The sequence below is a fragment of the Cucurbita moschata genome, unplaced genomic scaffold (genome assembly GCF_002738365.1).
Source record: "Cucurbita moschata cultivar Rifu unplaced genomic scaffold, Cmos_1.0 Cmo_Scf00006, whole genome shotgun sequence".
NCBI lineage: Eukaryota > Viridiplantae > Streptophyta > Magnoliopsida > Cucurbitales > Cucurbitaceae > Cucurbita > Cucurbita moschata.
In genome coordinates, this window is record NW_019268522.1 from 2,133,327 (window position 1) to 2,152,233 (window position 18,907).

The 18,907-nt window shown below is 37.5% G+C and overlaps 2 protein-coding genes and 1 long non-coding RNA gene across 4 annotated transcripts in view; all 3 read right to left on the reverse strand.

The window, feature by feature from the left end:
- Positions 1–1,995: 1,995 nt before the first annotated feature.
- LOC111444090 (RNA polymerase II-associated protein 3) lies at positions 1,996–7,664 on the reverse strand. Of its 2 annotated transcripts, none has more exons than XM_023082042.1 (12): positions 7,471–7,664; positions 6,968–7,036; positions 6,596–6,721; positions 6,355–6,479; positions 6,083–6,204; positions 5,919–6,001; positions 5,597–5,752; positions 4,814–4,957; positions 3,883–4,065; positions 3,368–3,462; positions 3,174–3,271; positions 1,996–2,288 (listed from the first exon to the last, which is right to left on the reverse strand). In XM_023082042.1, the coding sequence occupies exons 1-12, from the start codon at positions 7,510–7,512 to the stop codon at positions 2,185–2,187; spliced, it is 1,347 nt and encodes a 448-aa protein (XP_022937810.1). In that variant the 5' UTR covers positions 7,513–7,664; the 3' UTR covers positions 1,996–2,184. The 2 variants fall into 2 exon arrangements, with proteins under 2 accessions (XP_022937810.1, XP_022937809.1); XM_023082041.1 differs by having other exon boundaries at positions 6,968–7,066; positions 7,471–7,663.
- A 2,381-nt stretch (positions 7,665–10,045) lies between these two features.
- Positions 10,046–14,231, reverse strand: LOC111444085 (rab9 effector protein with kelch motifs-like). The gene is made up of 9 exons (XM_023082031.1): positions 13,494–14,231; positions 11,939–12,466; positions 11,797–11,862; positions 11,556–11,722; positions 11,307–11,463; positions 11,158–11,227; positions 10,737–11,083; positions 10,540–10,644; positions 10,046–10,471 (listed from the first exon to the last, which is right to left on the reverse strand). Exons 1-9 carry the CDS (start codon positions 13,632–13,634, stop codon positions 10,196–10,198), a joined length of 1,857 nt encoding a protein of 618 aa, XP_022937799.1. The 5' UTR covers positions 13,635–14,231; the 3' UTR covers positions 10,046–10,195.
- A 4,035-nt stretch (positions 14,232–18,266) lies between these two features.
- LOC111444093 overlaps positions 18,267–18,907 on the reverse strand; it is a 1,807-nt gene continuing 1,166 nt past the window's right edge. The window contains exon 2 of the long non-coding RNA XR_002710638.1: positions 18,267–18,716. This is a non-coding gene — a long non-coding RNA (uncharacterized LOC111444093). The remainder of the gene's footprint in view (positions 18,717–18,907) is intronic.

The following is an 18,907-nucleotide window of genomic DNA, read 5'->3' on the forward strand; positions in this document are numbered from 1 at the left end:
TTATATCGGGATTGATCACTAGGCTAGAAATCGAGCCTATTTTGAGTAACTTTACGGCAAAAGTTTGTGAGCATTAATCATTAGAGACCAACCCCATTGCATTAATGATATTATAAGTTGTCCAAAGTTGAATCATGGGTTAATGGAATTTAATGTGAATAAAAACCATATAAAACAAAAAGATGTATTTATGAAAGAGACCCCACCTATGGTTGTTTTCAAAGCAAGGAATCTCTCAATAAAATAGCCTAAGATATGGAGAATTGATTTTTTTTTTAAAAAAAAAACTTTAGAGAAATCGACTATTTTTCTATTTTTTAAAAAACTTGTTGGTCAAAATCTTTTGCGTAATTAAAAATTACAAAAAAATATATGTATACTATCTAGGTTTGTCAAGGCAGTTCGATATTTAATAAAACTCAGATGTTCGAGATTTAAAGTGAAAAATTACAGAAAAATACGTATACTATAACAGTTTGTCGAGGCGTACAGCTCGTACGTCTCAATGATCAAATACCGATTTTCATATATTTGATGAAATTCTGTTCACAGATGTTCGAGATTTATAGTGAAAAATTATTTTACTTGCAAAAGATTACCCCTCCACCCAGCAAGCTTCGGCGGCTCAGTCTCTTTTAGTCTCTAAATTTTGAAATAATCACTTTTTTCTAGAACATTACACCGCATGTAACAAAGAGGTTCAAACCTACCCGAGTAAAGAGTCTTAAAATATTAAATTTACACGGACGAAAAACGATCCAATAGAAAGAGGGTCGAGCCAAGAAGTACTCAAAAAATCATATTGAGCAAAAGGAGGATCGACAACAATGTGGGCACCCATGTAACAAAGAGGTTCAAACCTACCACGAGTAAAGAGTCTTACAACATTAAATTTACACAGATGAAAAAAGATCCAATAGAAAGAGGGTCGACGCCAATAAGTACTCAAAAAATCATACCGAGCAAAAGGATGCTCGACAGCAATGTGGGCACCCATGTAACAAAGAGGTTCAAACCTACCACGAGTAAAGAGTCTTAAAACATTAAATTTACACGGACAAAAAAAGATCCAATAGAAAGAGGGTCGACGCCAATCAATACCATAAAATCATATCGGGCAAAAGGATGATCGACAGCAACGTGAGCACCTATGTATCATAAACTGCAAAGCGGCATATGACTTTCATAAAGCCATTTACAACTCTGGACCCCAACTTGAGTACGATGCATCATCAAATCTTAAGGTGCAAATCCTACATAATCAAATAAAGACTTTCAAGTTGGGAATGCCCTCTACAAAGTTGAATGGAAAGGACCATTCAATTATCATCCTCCATGTGACAGTGCACTTGCCATTTCTAGAAATAAGTTATTTTATATTTTTTTCTATCTACAAGTGTTCGGGTCAACTTACATACACTTGAAGACAACCCGCGTTCCATATACCATTTCTAGAAACCAAGTTATCTTATATCCTTTTTCTATCTACAAGTGTTCGGGTCAACTTGCATACACCTGAAGACAAACCACGATCCATATACCATTTCTAGAAACCAGTTATCTTTTGTCCTTTTTCGATCTATAAGTGTTCGGGTCAACTCGCATACACCAGAAGACAACCCGCATTCCATATACCATTTCTAGAAACCAAGTTATCTTATATCATTTTTCTATCTACAAGTGTTCAGGTCAACTTGCATACACCCGAAGACAACCCGCATTCCATATACCATTTCTAGAAACCAGTTATCTTATATATATTTTTTTTCTATCTACAAGTGTTCGGGTCAACTTGAAGACAATCATCTGACCCAACTACATTCAATTGTTGAGATAACTCACAAGATATTAATATCGGAAGTAATATACCAGTTCTAGAAATCCAGATACCTTATTCTACTTGTTATGTAAACTTTTACCTGTCGAGGTTCAGAAATGTTGTCGAGAATTCTAAGTCCGAGCCAATTCTGATAATTTTCGAGTAAATTCAAAAGGTTATAGAAGAGAATTGACAGGTAGATTGCTCAAGAAATGGGACATTTTTTTAGTCACATATGTTAACATGCCAATTGTCAAACTGTGACCCCAAAAACAGAGGAGCAAGTAAGTGGATACTTAACACTGAAGATAAGCAGCAGGGTTGACTTTAAGAAAGGCAAGTGCTTCTCATTCAAGCAACGTTTGTCATAATTTAAGGAAATACTTTGAACGCAAGCTGTCGAGCATTTCTGCGTACTCAATTGGAACAGCTTCATCACAAAATACTTCATCCCAAATCTTGAGGAGATCTGTTTCACATGGCTTTAAAGTTAGAATACAAATATATAAAACACTCACCATGATAAGCTCACAAATTTCCGATTATTTTGGGGGCTGTGTCGATATACTTCAGTTCCTATCAAAATTAATGTCTCGGACCTCACCGTCGATAGGCCGAGTATTAGAAGGCTCTGTAACATTCAAGTTTCTAAACAAATGTATCCAATAAAATATGAATTAAAGCCTTTTGCATTCAACTCCTCACCTTTTAAGATTGGTTTTAACAATAGAGGTACAGGCTATAACTCAAGACATGTAAATCCAGTCACTAGATTACTTCTTCAAGATAACAATGAGATTGTTTCATATTAAAAAAAAATTCGAGGCATTAATGAAATGATTTCTTAAAGACAGGATACCAGACAATAACAAAACAAGGCGGTGATCATAATTCACAGCTCAAACATGAGCCAAGAAGTTTACTGCCCATACTCAGTATGAAGCATTCTTGTCCCACATGGGAATTTCATTATCTTTTTTTTTTTTTTCTTTCATCTTTTTTGAGAAAAACGATTATCCAAAATAAAATAAAGAAGAGCAAACGCAAAAGAAACGAATCCACCAAGAGAGACAAAAGAATATGAAAAGCCTATCAAATTGACATATATCATCGGGCGAGTAACAATAACCAGAAGGCAGGCTGCTTCAGAGTGAACGTCTATGATGTTTAGAGACGTGTGCAAGTGCAATACACCAAATCAATCGTAACCAACATTTTCTATCCTAATAAATTTGGTTGCAAATGTAGATGCTAAACTATTAATCACTAAGGTTAGAGATATGGGGAAAAAGTTATATGAAATGAAGGTTACCATGCAAGAAGGTGCGAAGAGGGAAGGGTTTCTACAACTTACCAGACTTTTCATTGGATGGAAGACACATCATGAGTATGCTGAATCTTGGGACCTTGGCTAAATTTTCTAAGAAACTGATAGCCAAAGCCATCTCTTCGCTGCAAATTGAATGGCCAGAATGGTCTGTTAACCATTGATGTTTGAAATCATTTTCTAAATGTTCCCCCAGGACAAGTTAGAAATTCTTAACTTACGTGAAAAAGGTAGCCACGCACTTGACAGTGTCTATTAGAATTGGAGCTGATAGTGCATTCTTGAATATCTGAGGCAACTTGGCTGGAGAGATGGCCTAGCAAGTAAGAGAAACAATTGCGTGAAAAAGAGAGAAGGAAAAAAAAACGGTGGAGAGGAGCCGAATAAAATGACAAACATTGGGTGCTCGCTATATCAAACAGAATTCTTTGCTGCCAAGGACATGCCAATATGCAGAGTGCTCGCTACCACAAAAATGAAAAGGAGTGTTTTTTTTTTTTCTACCCAAATATATCAGCCAATTGATGATCCCACAGATAGAAAACGAGGAGACAACTATATGACCTACAATATCAGGTAGTCGAAACTAGTGTTGCGGTCTTTAATATGGCAGCACACTTCTAATATTTATCAGACCACAATTTTTATATATAGGAAAATACCCAGATATTCATATTATCTTGGATAGGCAAATGACACAATGTCATTGACAACATAGTTGGTCTATATCACATACCTTTAGAAGTCGAGCCTGCAGTGCACGATCACCAGAGAATCCACGCCAAGAAACTTCAAATTGATAGGCAGTGGTTGGGGCTACAATGTTTTTTGCAGCTTCAACCATACTTCTTGAAGCTGCTCGAGAAGCAAGTTCCTGAACTGAAGGCTTCAGTTCCTGCTTTCTTGAAACATGATTTCTCTGTGAAAGTTTTGGCAGGAGTAGAATAGGTGTGAAAACAAAAGAATTTAGATATCATTGTGTCAGAAAGAATTAGTGGCAAAAATACATAGGGAATAGGCTATGGCATCAAAATGAGCATGATATGATGACATGGTTCACAAATTGATAAAAGGTGAGAGAAAAGGTTAAGTAGAAGCCTTCTATCTTCCCATCTGCTCAATCTATGATATGATATAAAGTCCTCATAGAACTTTAGACTTCAAATGGATGAGCTTTAATTCGACTAATCATGAAAGTAATCTATTGGCTTTTGAGTCATGAATAAGGCGTGAGCAAGTCAGTACGAGATTGTCTTCAAAGTAATGCCTCAAAAAGCTGAAAGAGAGCACCATATTCCTAGTCCCAATTCCTGAATATATGTATGATTGACATTGACTCTCATCTTAGGCACAATTGGTGGGAGAATTGGCTATATCTGGCCTACCTCATGAGAACTTCATTTCTTCTTTTACCCTTTTCTTCCTTTTTAGTAACGAACATTTTAAGCTGAACCCCACAACCGAAATAGGAAAATTAGCACGCTTCTATTTGATTTCAGAAATATTTTTTAGATAACCCCACAATAGTTTGCAGACAAGAAACTATTGCAGCAATCTTATTTGTGTTTCTTTTAAACAAAAAAGGTTATATGTTAGCATAAAGTTGAGAACCAACAATCAAAAGAAAGAGTACAAGGCAGAAAGAAGAGCATAGGATCTTAAGAGACCTCCAATGCCCCCAAATTCGAATTTGGGTCTTTGTGAACACCATTTGTTGCTTCTCTTTTGTATCTGATTTCAGCTCCTGTACTTCTGCCCTCGGTTCCCTCTAAACGTGCAGATTCCTTGACAGCTTTTTCTCCACCATTTTCCTAAGAATAGAGTCCAAAAGCTCAAACATCATATTGCAAGCATCCAGCTTCAGAATAAACATTATTATCTTAAACTTATTGGGGCGGGGCGGGGGTGCACTAAATCACTTTTCTTCAATCAGTTAATGAAGTACTCTAAAAACATGCAAAAGAAGCCAAACATATTTGGTCAATTTGAGGAAAGAAATACAAATATATAAAAATAATAAAAAAATAAAAAACACTACAGCCAAGATATGAGCAGTTTAAGTGATTAGTTATCAGAAATTTTTCTCTCCATTTCGCATTTGAACAAAGGAATAGATTAAACCAGAGCTCTACAAAAGAGAGCAGGACAAGGAAGTTACCATACATTAGTATTGTTTTACATTATAGCAAAATATAGTTTCCAGAAAACTAGAGAAAAAAGAGAGAAACCTAGAGAGAGATCTGTTGAATGTCAATTGTAAAAGATGCAGGTAGGTTGAATCGTCATTGAAAAATTACAGGATATGGATAGCATTTGTTTGCTTATTTATTTGATTTTCTTACATTGCATGCACCTCAATTGCTCTCACATGACAACTGACTAACCCTACTATATTTGTTTCAAGAGAAAATACACGATGCCATGGACAACAACAAATTAGTAATCCTTACTTCAACGTGTTCTTGCGCTGCCGATAACCCTGACCTTAGTGTGCTGCTTGAGACAGGAGGGATGTCCTGAATTTTTGCTTCAGAGTCAGATTTTCCAACCATCTTCTTCTCTTTCGTGGAGCTTCTCGAAGCACCAGATGCCTTCTCAAGAATTGCCTGCAAGATGGATACATGTACACGAAAAATTAAATGAAAATATCTTATCAACATAACTCATCTGTAATATCACAACTCCCACTTCCACATTCACCAGGATATAAGTTTTAGAGAGACCCAGATATTTAACAAAAATTATCTGAAATGATAATTCTACTAAACTTACTTTTCCGACAAAAGCTCTGAGCTCAGCATGTTGCTTCTTGATCTCTTGGTTGTTAGGCTCCAACCTCTGAGCAAATTCAGCATCTACAATCAGCAAAGTCAAATATATCAGATGGATAAAAAGCATAAAAGATCAATGTGCAATTAAGCTGCTTATTTTAATACCTTCCAAGGCTTCTTTAGCCTTCCCAAGTTCCTTTCTAGCTGTTGCTCTGCGTGAATATGCTTTAATATATCGATCATCGAAATTTAAGGCCTCGGTACAGTCATCCTCAGCTTCCTGAAATCTGACTCCAGCGAGGTGGAAATAGAACGCAGAGAACACAGCTATTTTAGCATATTTAACAGTTGTAGCTTTCCACATCAAGAGCACTATTTAACAGATAAAACAACTTATAGCAGAAAATTACTGAGAAAAATTTGAATCTATAACTTGCCTTCTGATTTTTAGGTAGGCCATGGCCCTATTTGCAAAGGCTACAGCTGTTGGAGACAAAGCAATGCTTCTTGAATAGCAGCCAATAGCTTCCTTAAACTTCTTTTGCTTAAAATACTCGTTACCCTGAAATACAACGATAAATTACACACACCATGTAGTCAAGAGTAAAGTCGGTTCATGCCAGCTTTGCACGAATTATGTCTTTATCATTAAAACATGGACAAAATAATGTAACCTACCTGTTCTTTCTCTGAAGCAGCATCAACAAAACTCTGCTCGGTATGAGATTTTGTTGATAGGCTGTTAACTGCATCATAGTGCTTCATGTAATCAGCTGCTGTAGCTTTAACCGGCTGCCTTCCACCCTGCTTAGCCATGACATCACTTAAATTGCCCCTCAGACAGTCCATAATAGCATCATACATTTACTATTAACATATTTACACTTGCGACGAAATTTAAACACCTTATGAACAAGCAGTTTAATCTATCATCCTTAACTATCGACCTTATAAAACATAAACCAATATAAATATTAACGTCCGAGATAGCAGTTTATTGTTCGAAAATGTGCATTCCGCTACCCAACAGAAAGCTTGATAGAGTAATACCTCCTTTTCTTTACTAATGGCATGTGGCTTCAATTTCTTGTCTCTTCCATTAAGGGAGAGTTCCCAATCCTGCAAGTCATTCAAAAACCCCTGGAAATCCTGAAGAAAAAGAAAGCACCCGAAACACACACAATTCAATAAGAAAAGCCAGTAAACACACCCATGCACTTAACTCAACATACCAAAACCAACGATTTCGTGGCAAAAACAAACTTATTAGTAAGTCAGATTACAATTTCTAACCCATATTTCAATACATTCAGCTTATTAATCACCGCAATGCAAGTGAACAGAACTGCACATTATCATACCCCACTGAATCCCAATTAATCAATTCCATTCACCTAGAAATTGCAGACGAAATCATTCCGCTTAGTTTCCACAAACAACGAGTTGAACAGCAATTAGAACTCAACCCAAAATTAAAAGCTCGTTCTTCAAGCAAGAAAGAAAAAAAGGCGGTTAATCTCTGAACTACAGCAGCTTAGGATAAATGGAAATACCAGAGGCTGATCACGCCCGTGCTTGCCGGATGAATCCGCCATGGGAGACCAGAGGAAACGAACAATAACGACGACGAAGAGAGAGAAAACTGAGATTGTAGCACAAAGTGGTTCTCGAAGCGTCCACTCAGAACCGCCCGCTGAAAGCAGTCCCCCTCGCTCCGGTCAGCACTTCGCCGTGGATTCGTACTGCGTAAAACCCCAACTGATTGGGCTGAATCCCGAAGAAGAAAACCATAGGGCCCAACAATACATTTTCCCTCCGATTTAGCCCGCTATAGTATTTTCCCTCTCGATTTAAGTTTGTTCAAGATTTCATTCATGATTCTCGGCGTGCATGGTTCATATCCAGATATGCACGAGTTTGTTAGAAATCACAACTCTCCATAAGGGTATCATATTGTCCACTTTCAACACATGCTCTCATGGCTTTACTTTCCGCTTCCCTAAAAGGCCTCATGACAATGGAGATGTATTCCTTTACTTTCCCTAAATTAACCAATTTAGGACTCATTCTCAACCATCCTCAACAGGGTTGGGCGACAAAATATCTTGGACCAACTCAATTTTGGTGACACGAGCAACTCAAATAGAATTCATAATCCAACTTTCTCTTTTCGAGTTGAGTTATCCGATTGTGTTTTTTTTTTTTTAATTATTTTAAGAAAATCATACTTATTTCTAAAATATCAAATATTCGAGAGTCACAAATATATCACTAATATATGTTACAAAGGTTAAATATTCTTAATATTATCTTAAAAGCCCGGTAAAATAGAATTGTAACTCAATTTTCGAGTTGGTTAAGTTGATGACTCAACTAAAAAATTGTCAACCCGAAAACTGACACGAATTTTCAATTTTTCAAAAATTCAACTCAACCCAAACGAAAAAAAAAAAGAAAATCTAACCAAACTCATCATTTAGTTGGTCGGGTTCTTTGATCATAGGAACACTCTCAAGTTCAAATAACCTATGAACAAGGTGGTTAGGTTGGTGTCTTGAACAACTCGAATATAGTTCACAACCCCAACTCAACCCTATATTCTTCAAGTTGGGTTGGGTTGGATAGGGTTGTCGGGTTGTTCTTTATTATTTATTTATTTTAAATCCTACTTATTTATAATACACATAGATTATAAACATCAAATATTTTTAATTTTCATAATAATCTTAAAAGTATGGTGGGTTTGAATTAACTTCATTTTCACGTTGGTCAGGCTTATATGACCAAAAAAATATATAAACCCGCGAACTAGTTCAAATTTTTGTTTAAAAAAAAATCAACCCAACCTAAATTGGAAAAATTAGCTGAATAGTATGAATTGATTGAATATCGAGTCATATGAATACTCGTACTTAAATTTTCAACTAACCAACTATTTCCGGTGGGTCGAGTTACATAAATTGATTCTAATTTAATATTAATATAGCTTTCAGAATAAGTCTAAAAATAATAAGATTTTTTTTTTTAATTTCAATAATAGTTTTAAAATATTTATAAATAAGATATTTAAAAAAAAAAAACTTTTAGGCATCCAAACAGCCGCTAGGATGAGCCCAAAGGGATTGAAATAAGGGCCCATTAAGGAAACAACTGAAGCCCAATAAAGAAAAAACAGGCCCATTAAGGAAACAACTAGAAGCCCAATAAAGAAAAAAACAGGCCCATGAAAGGAAAGCCAGGTGGCGAAAGGAGACGAACTAAGGAAGGGTACGAATTTAGTCAGAGAGGAGGGATACGTGGATGACGCAATGAGGTGGAAAGGACAGCTGTCACATCCACAATCTCGAAACGACCGGTGACATTAGAAACGCCCATCAAATCAACTCTTTCTCTCTCTCTTCCTTTCTCTTTCCTTATTTCTCCTTAAATCAATCCCTCTCTGACGTGGCAGACAGATCAGACACCTGCTGACACGGCCCACCCCTTCTCTTCCCCTCTTTTTTTTTATTACAAAAATAATATTTAAATATTGTTTTGACACATCGACAGTATCGCGCGCGATGCGCGGGTGGCCTAGTGGGGCCCATGTCGTTTTTTTCTCCTTTCATTTATTACTTTTGCCTTTTTTTTTTACATTTCAAATTTAATTAATAATTTAATTAAATACAATTTTTCAAATTTTATATCCAATAATAATAATAAAAAAAATATATATACACAAAATTTAAAATTTATGGATTTATTAAACCTAAAATAAAAAATTTACAAATATATTATATACTTTTAAATATGGAGGGACGACATGAATTTTAAAGTCCGGGTCTAAAATTGTAATTTAATTTTTTAAAATAAAATTTTAACGGAATGGTTACCAATTGTATTTAAATTTTAACAATGTACGAGAGAGGAATGAAACATTCCTTACAAGAGTGTAGAAACTTCTCCCTAATAGACGCGTTTTAAAACTGTCGGGCTGATGACAATATGTACTAATATGGTAGCGACTATACGTATTGAAATCACACTATAACGTGTATCGAGTTATAGTTACAAGGCTACGTAGCCGAGTTCTTTGGTGCGACCATTCGAAACTCGATTTTCTTTACTTGTTTTCAACTAGAAACAGGGTTGGACGAACGATCGAAGATTGAGTGAGTTGAACGACTCGAACGTTACCGTTGAATACGAAAACCAAATGGTTCCTTTTCTAAATGTATTGATTCCTAAACTTCCAAGATACAAAACTGTGTTTATAATTTTTTTTTTACAGTCTCATTCTCAAGCAGAGCCATTTCCAGGTCCTCCTAATGTCAAAAACACACCTTGAAGATCATCTCTAAGCTTGACTGGTAATGAAGATGGGCTTGGTTTTATGATAGGAACTGGAGGTCTCAGTTGAGCATGCTTGAAGCTTTGAGCTGACTCGAGCATTGGAACCAACGGTCGTTGTTGCACGGTCCTTGACGGTTCGAAGTGGTTCGAGCTCGGGACCGTGTTTGCCGGAAGAGATGAACTTTCTGTAACAATGCTGGCCTTTGAGAAGACCCCAGGTCCCTGATATCAACACAAGTTTTCAATGCCTTTGAAAAGTAGAACAAGTTTGAGTGTTTTGGGATCCTTACTGGTGTGAATAGGACGCCTCTGTATGGTTTTCCATTGACGGTAGCAGTCATTAGGAAGCCCGAGTCGAAGGCCCCGTCGACTCTTCCTCGAACCTCCGATCCAACCTGAAACAAATACGACAACAGAAGAGTCAAAAGGGAATGTTGCTCTCGGTGAATTGTGTTATGTTATGTTGTGTTATGTTGTGTTAAGCTACCATGTTTCGAATGAGGCTGTGTTCTTTAACCGGGCGAACGACGTGGAGAAGTGTCTGCTGTTCGGTCTTTGGCTGATTCTGAGTGCATTGGATGGCATTTTTGAACTCGGGTTGGGTTCGAGAAATGCTGTAAGGATCGTTGGTTGAGCTATGATTCACGTGTTTAAGAAGTTGTAATCCTTGGGAGCTCGTAACCGAATCGGATACTTTTCGAACCGGGGTCTGTTCTTGATCTGATTGTGATGGGGACGAGTGCTGGGACAAAGACATAGAATGCTCCTCTTGCTCGGATTCGACCTCCCACACTTTTGGATTCGTGGTTCTCCTCCGTTTTGGATGTAACGTCTCTGTAATCATAATGAACATCAGATCGCACGGAGCACATATTATAACCGACTCGACACGAAAGATTAACACTGACCTGACATGAACCGAATGGAGTGGTTTGTTTCCAACTTTAGCTCTATGTTGTTCCCCATAAGCTTAGTCCTCTACATATTCAAAGAAAAAAAAACGAACATATATAACGATTACGACACAATTATAAGGCAAGTCGTTGCGTTTTCGCACCATTCCGCTCCGATCTTCATCGAAAGAACTCCTACTTCGATTGCTCCAACGGTTTCCAAAAGTTTTACACATAGAAACGTTGTAGCGACCATTCGGATGCTCGTCTCCAAGTTGCAAGACGAGCAAATCATTGAGAGGTCGTTCATCCTCCCCACACCTGTGAATTCATAAAAAGCACAGAAAACATGTTCATCAAGGAACCAAAAACAGAACATGGCACGACGTTTACGAAGCGTTATGCTAAACTACCCTCCGTAGATGGCGATGTCCGAGTCTGCAACCACGGCCGTGTGAGAAAATCTCCCTCGAGGCTGTTGACCGCACGTATTGAGCCGAGTCCACGAGCAAGTACATATATCAAGCACCCAAGCATCATTGTAGTATTGTCTATCTCCAACCCCACCAAGGATATAAACCTGAAAATTGGAAAGATCAGCTGTGGCCTTGAAGCAAATGTGTTTGTGTTCATAGTTAAACCATAATGGCTCGCCTTCGTCGCAATATTAACCGCAGCATGGCCAGCCCGAACCCCGGGCGAAGATCCTTGAACAGACAACTATTGACAAAACAGCCATTGTGAGAAACATCATTTGCAATATCCAAGGCAGAAAAGTTGAAAGAAAGATCAATACTCTAGACCAAGTCATCGAATGCATATCGAGCATATCAACGCCTCCTTGATAACGATCGCCACAGTCCCCGCCATAAACGAACAGCTTTTGACCAACTGCAGTAGCTGAGTGACTATCCCTAGGGACTGGAACATCACCCCTCACCTCAGTGATCATCCACACCATAGTCTTGAGGTCTAGAATGTGCAGATCGTTCAAGTAATTCGACTCGCCCTCTCCACTTCCTCCGAAAATGACCAGTTTGTCGTCTCCAACAAGCGTAGCCGTGTGACTTTCTCGAGGCGACGGTGGACTCCCTTTGCATTCAGGTTGCAGCCATTCCTTGGTACCAAGATCCAAAATGTGGAGATCATTTACCTTCTTAGAGCCATTTGTTCCACCAAAAACTATCATCTGGTTTCCAACAATCACAGCACCGTGGCTGTCTCTTGGACCTGGACCCTGTCCAGTAGTTACCATGACGGTCCAGACCATGGTATCAAGATTTAGCACAAGCACATCACTGAAATGCAGCCCCCCACAGCATCCCTAGTTTGGAATAAGAACAAAAAAAGGCATCACAAAAACGTCGTCACAGCAATACACACACACAACATCTGGAATATGTTAGGAATCACGACTCGCCACAATAATATGATATTGTCCACTTTGAGCATAAACTCTCGTGGTTTTACTTGGTTTCCCTAAAAGACCTCGTACCAATGGAGATGTATTCCTTACTGATAAACCCATGATCAACTCCTTAATTAGTCGATGTGAGACTTTTCTCCCAACAATCCTCCTCTCGAACAAAGTACACTATAAAGCCTCCCTTTAGACCCATGAATCCTTCGAACAGCCTCCCCTTAATCGAGGCTCGACTCCTTCTTTGGAGCCCTTGAACAAAGTACACCCTTTGTTCGACACTTGAGTCACTTTTGACTACGTTCGAGGCTCACAATTTCTTTGTTCGACATTTGAGGATTCTATTAACATGGCTAGATTAAGGGCATGACTCTGATACCGTGTTAGGAATCACGACCTCCACAATGAATATGATATTGTCCACTTTGAGCATAAGCTCTCATAGTCTTAATTCTGGTTCCCCAAAATGCCTCGTACCAACGGAGATGTATTTCTTACTTATAAACCCACGATCAACCTCTTAATTAGTCGACGTGAGACTCCTCTCCCAACAATCCTCAACCGAACATAACTCAAAAACATGTCCCTCATAAACAACATCATATTTTCACCATGAAACCCCAGTCATCTCTTAGAACATGCAGTGATTGGAGCAGTATAGTGAGTATGTAGAGCATTCAAAGCTATCTATTTGAAACAAACGCATACCATTAAAGAAAATCAATGGGGACTAAACAGTATAACTCTCTGTACAAATTAGAGCAAACAAAAACTCAAACAATAGAAAGACAAATCAGTTTTTAGCCAAAGATAACCATTGAACTGAACAGAACAAAGAACAGCAACCCAAAAACAGAGAGAAAGAGAAGAACAGAGCATCCATTTACAAGTAGAATTGTAGCACAAACAGCACAGAAACATGGCCACATACCCCAAAAACATAGACATTTCCCTGATAGTAACAAGCAGAATGCCCCCATCTCTCAGAAGGGGTAAACCCCATGGCCTTAGGATAGAGCCACATTGCCTTCTTCTTAGAAACCTCTCCACCAGCTCCAACAGAAGAACCCATGTCTTTTCTTCTCTGAAAAACCTCCTCTCTTTCAGATATTAGAGGATTTTACCTCAACACAGTGCTTGACAAGGAATCAAGGGAGAGAAAAAGAAGGCAGAGAGAGAAGAGAAGAGAAACAAGGAGTCAAAAGACGACATGAACAAACCAAGTGATGTATCAACTATCAGTGTCAATAGACATGAAAAGATGGGAGCTTTCAAATCCAAATCACTGTGGCACCCAACAACAACAGAAGCTTGTGATGAGATGAGAACAACATTTTCTTTTTCTTTATTCTTTTTTTCCTCATTGCATAAGAAAAAATAAAGAAAAAAGAAAAAAAAAAACCTTTTTTTTTTTCTCTTAGGCATTACATCGAACACTTGATGTGCAAAAGTGTTGGGGAACTGAGTAGACGTCTAAATAAGCATTAGAATTCAAAGATAAGGTGTTAAGAACAAGCAAGTGATGTAATATCAACTGTAGAAAGATAAAGGGACAAATATGCAAACAGAGAGATCACATTACTTTAATTTTTCTTTCACTTTTCATAAAATTTCTATGAAAATGATGAAGTGGGCATTTTGGGTCTTGAGGGTTTGAGGTTATTTGATGTTCAATTTTTGTTTCGCCTTCCCGTGCACCCGTCTTAGGCGGGACTGATCCTGCGACTAAGATAGTCTTGCGACAGCTCCTTGTGGAGCCTCCAACGAATCATCAGATCTGTCCGGTTGAACTCAACCTCAGAGAATTGAGTGAATAAGTAAGGGAGGGCTTTCACCGACTAATGCCTTCCAAGGAGTATTGAGGAGTGCAATGACAAATTAACCTTTTTCAAGCTCGGGTTGAAGAGCTAAAGCAAAATGCAGCCAAGCTCGTAAATCGTCGTTCCATTCAGTGGGTTGAATTGGGTTTAGATATTTTTTAAACTGATCTCAATTGTTCGAGTCATAAATCTTTATAATACGACAATATACCTGTTGGGGTGAGTTGATTCCGGTTGTTCATGTAATTTATTTAATTTTTTAAAATAAAAAATAAAATATCAATTTGTATAACATTTATTCTAAAATGTTTAATTAAGATTTGACACTTAATTTAATATATATTTTAAAAAATTATTTGAATAAATAATTATAAATTTAAATAAAAATTTTCATCTCTCCTATAAAATAAAATAAAAAATTAATTTGATTAATTTAATATTTTTTTATAAAAGAAAAAAAATTATGAAATTAAATAAAAATTCCCATTTCTCATATAAAATAAAAAAAATTTAATTTGATTAATTTAAATATTTTTATTAAAAAAAAAAGGTCAAAATGCGGTGATTTCGAGTGAATGAAAGATGGAGAGAGAGAGAGAAATGCACGCGACAAACACGGGAGCATTTTCATAGGTGAAATGACGATTATGCCCTCCGTCCTTCACGTGATTTCTCTCTCCTCTTTTTTTTTTCTTGTAACTTGAAATTTTATCTTTCTCTCTCTTCTTTTTATTTATTTATTTATTATTATTTTCTTTGATCTTTCTTTTCGATTAAAGGAGCTCTAAAGCAACTCCCTCCATTTTTTTTTTCCTTTCAAAGATTCAAACTTTTTGTAAAGGTGATAAGGTAGTTTGACTTTATGAGGTTGCTTACGTGTGGCATCGGAGTCGGGTCGTGCCAAAGGGACTTAGGGTTAATTGTACTTATTTAATAGCTAGAGTCGAGCCGAGTCCTATTAAAGAGACTTAGGGTTAGCTTTACTTATTTAACCGCTGGAGTCGAGTCCTAACAGAGAGACTTAGGGTTAGCTGTACTTACTTAATAGTTGGACTCGAGTCCTATCAAATAAACTTGGGTTAATTGTATTTATTTAATAGTTGGAGTCGAGCCCTAGCAAAGAGACTTAGGGCTAGTCGTACTTATATAACAACTGGAGTTGAGTCCTAACAAAGAGACTGAGGGAGCCGTACTTAATTAGCAACTAGAGTCGAGTCCTATCAAAAAGACTTAGGGCTAGTCGTACTTGTTTAACAGCTGGAGTCAAGTCCTAGCAAAGAGACTTAGAGCTAGCTGTACTTATATAACAACTGGAGTCGAGTCCTAACAAAGAGACTTAGAGCTAGCCGTACTTATTTAACTGTTGGAGTTGAGTCCTACCAAAGAGACTTAGGGTTAGCTGTGCTTATTTAACAGTTGGAGCCGAGACCTACCAAAGAGACTTAGGGTTAGCCGTACTTATTTAACCGTTGTAGTTGAGTCCTACCAAGGAGACTTATGGTTAGCCATAATTATTTAACGGCTGGAGTCGAGTCTTAGCAAAGAGACTTAGGGTTAGTCGTACTTATTTAACAGCTGAAGTCGAATCTTATCAAAGAGACTTAGGGTTAGTCGTACTTATTTAACAGTTGGAGTCGAATCTTATCAAAGAGACTTAGGGCTAGCTGTACTTATTTAACAGTTGGAGTCGAGTCCTACCAAAGAGACTTAGGGTTAGCCGTACTTACTTAACAGTTGGAGTCGAATTTTATCAAAGAGACTCGGGGTTAGTCGTACTTATTTAACAGCTGGAGTCGAGTCTTATCAAAGAGACTTAAGGTCAGTCGTACTTATTTAACAGATGGAGTCAAGTGGTCAAAGAGACTTAGGGTCAGCCGTATTTATTTAATAGTTGGAGTCGAGTCCTATCAAAGAGACTTAGGGTAAGTCGTACTTATTTAACAGCAGGAGTCGAGTCGAGTCGAGTCCTATCAAAGAGACTTAGGGTCAGCCATACTTATTTAAGAGCTGGAGTCGAGTCGAGTCTTATCAAAGAGACTTGGGTTAGCTGTACTTATTTAAGATTAGTTGCGGGATTAGTGCCACGTTTACATTAATGTGTAAAATCACTCCGACCCACTGAAGCTAAAATACTAATGTTTACGAGTCTCTCGTTTGTTAGTAAGTTGGAAACGTCAATTATTTATATATCATATTTTTTGTCTCTAAACATTTTGGACCTCGGAATTTTCAAAACATTGATTTTAGTACCTTGGATGTTGTTTTGTTTTGGTGGTTATTTTAGTATGACATCAAATGTTGTCTAAATAAAACATTATGGATAACACGCCTATCAATATGTATATTAATGTATTAATATAAATATGTAATAGCTAACACTAGGTAGGTCGGAACTTTTTAATTATGATAACTATTTTATTTTAGAAAATTATGCTCGTAAACAATATTTTTTTCCTTAATATTTCGGGCTTTTGAATCCAAAGAATTTTTTGAATCAATCTAAAATTTTGGGTTCATTGGCTTGGCTATATGAATGAACCGAATAGGGCTCACAACCCAACTCAACCCTCTATTTTCAAGTTGAATTGGGTCGAACCGTCGAGTTCTTTAGTATTAAAAACTTCTATTTGTCCATAATATATATATATATATATATATATATATATATATATATCCAATTTGGTTTGGGTTAGGTTGAACCGACCAAAAAATCAATTTGTGGATTGAACATTAGTTTTTCGGTTTTCCAAAAGTTCAATCTAACCCAAATAGAAAAAAATTAATTGTTCAGGCTATCGGGTCATATCGAGTCGTTTGAACAACTTTAGATCGAACACTAGTTTTTCGATTCTCTAGAAGTTCAACCTAACCCAAATAGAAAAAAAGCTAACCCTTCATACTACTGGGTCATATCGAGTCATTTAAACACCTTTGGATCGAGCACTGGATTTTCGATTCTCTAAAAGTTCAACCTAACCCAAGAAAAAAAAGCTAACCCTTCAAACTATCAGGTCATACCGGGATATCGGGTCATTTAAATACCTTATTTATATATATATATATAGTATTGAATACAAAAGGGTTGAATTCAAAGATTATTGGGGTAAATAAAATGGAATTATAAAAAATAAAAATAAATAAATAATGCACGTGCGGGCATGGCTGTGGCTATGGTGCGCTTTGTAGGCTTACGAGGCCAAGTGCTACGAGCCGCTGCCCAACGGCCAATGCACGCACTTGGGTTCTACGTCTTGGCCCTTGTACTTGGGACTTCAAAAGCCAATCCAAACGTGAAGAAATACGACTCGAGACTCTCTTGATGATATGAAAAATGTCGGGTTTTGTACAGAAACCATATATTTTCGAGACGGTATGCTATCCACGGATAATCACGTAATTTCTACCTCATACCCGACATCAAATTTGGCACAATGTTGATATACATTTGACATGAAAATCAGTCGACTTTGGGTAGCTTGGTCAATGGTTTGATCTGTCTCGTCATTCCAATCAACTCAATTGATTTAGTTTTAGATTGGAAATAACCGAGCATGTCAACACGTACTCGATATCAATTTAGACGCGATCTTAATATAGATTTGACATGAAGATTATTATTTTTGTGCCTCGTCGGTCTGGCTTTCGGTAGTTCAATCAACTCAATTGATTTAATTTCAGATCGAAAATAACCAAGCATATAAATACGCACTCGACATCAATTTTGATATAGATTTGACATTTAGATTGTTTTTCTCTGCCACGTTGGTCGACTTTTAGTATTTTGGTCAATGGTTTGATCTGTTTTCAATCTGTGGAAATAACCGAGCGTGTTTACGACTCTACGCTCTAATTGGGATTGAGATTTTGGGTTCTAAAAGAATGGGTTTCAAAGAATGGAATAAAAATAAAAAAGTAGATTCCATTGCACAAAGGAGAATAAGCTGACCTCCTTCCTTTTTCTATCACCTGCACTGAGTGGAAAAGAAAAACAAAAAGCTAACCCCGGAGAGTTGATGGCTTTGCGGTCGGGTTCGTCGGACTTGTTGGTCATATACCCTGCAAAGAGTAGGAGTTTCGGTCTTTCAACACTCGAACAAGACTTCTCAGCCGCCTGTTCGAGAAGGATATCACGAACGACTCTCTACATAGAGTGTGTTGGTTGCAGTAGCTAATAGCAAGAGACATGTCTCGATTTGACAACTCGATAACGGGGCAAGACCCGATACCGAGAGGAGAATAGATAAGATGTCCGCTAACGAGACTAGACTAGACTACCCTGCCTTCTTCTACCCACGGACAACACCCCCCACACTCGAACAAGACCTCTTAGCCGCCTGTTCGAGAAGGAAATCACTAGATAGAGTGTGTTGGTTGTAGTAGCAAATAGCAAGAGATAAGTCTCGATTTGACAACTCGACAACGGGACAAGACCCAATATCGAGAGGAGAATAGATAAGATGTCCGTTGATGAGACTAGACTACCCTGCCTTCTTCTACCCATGACAACCCCCCCCCCCCCCCCCCC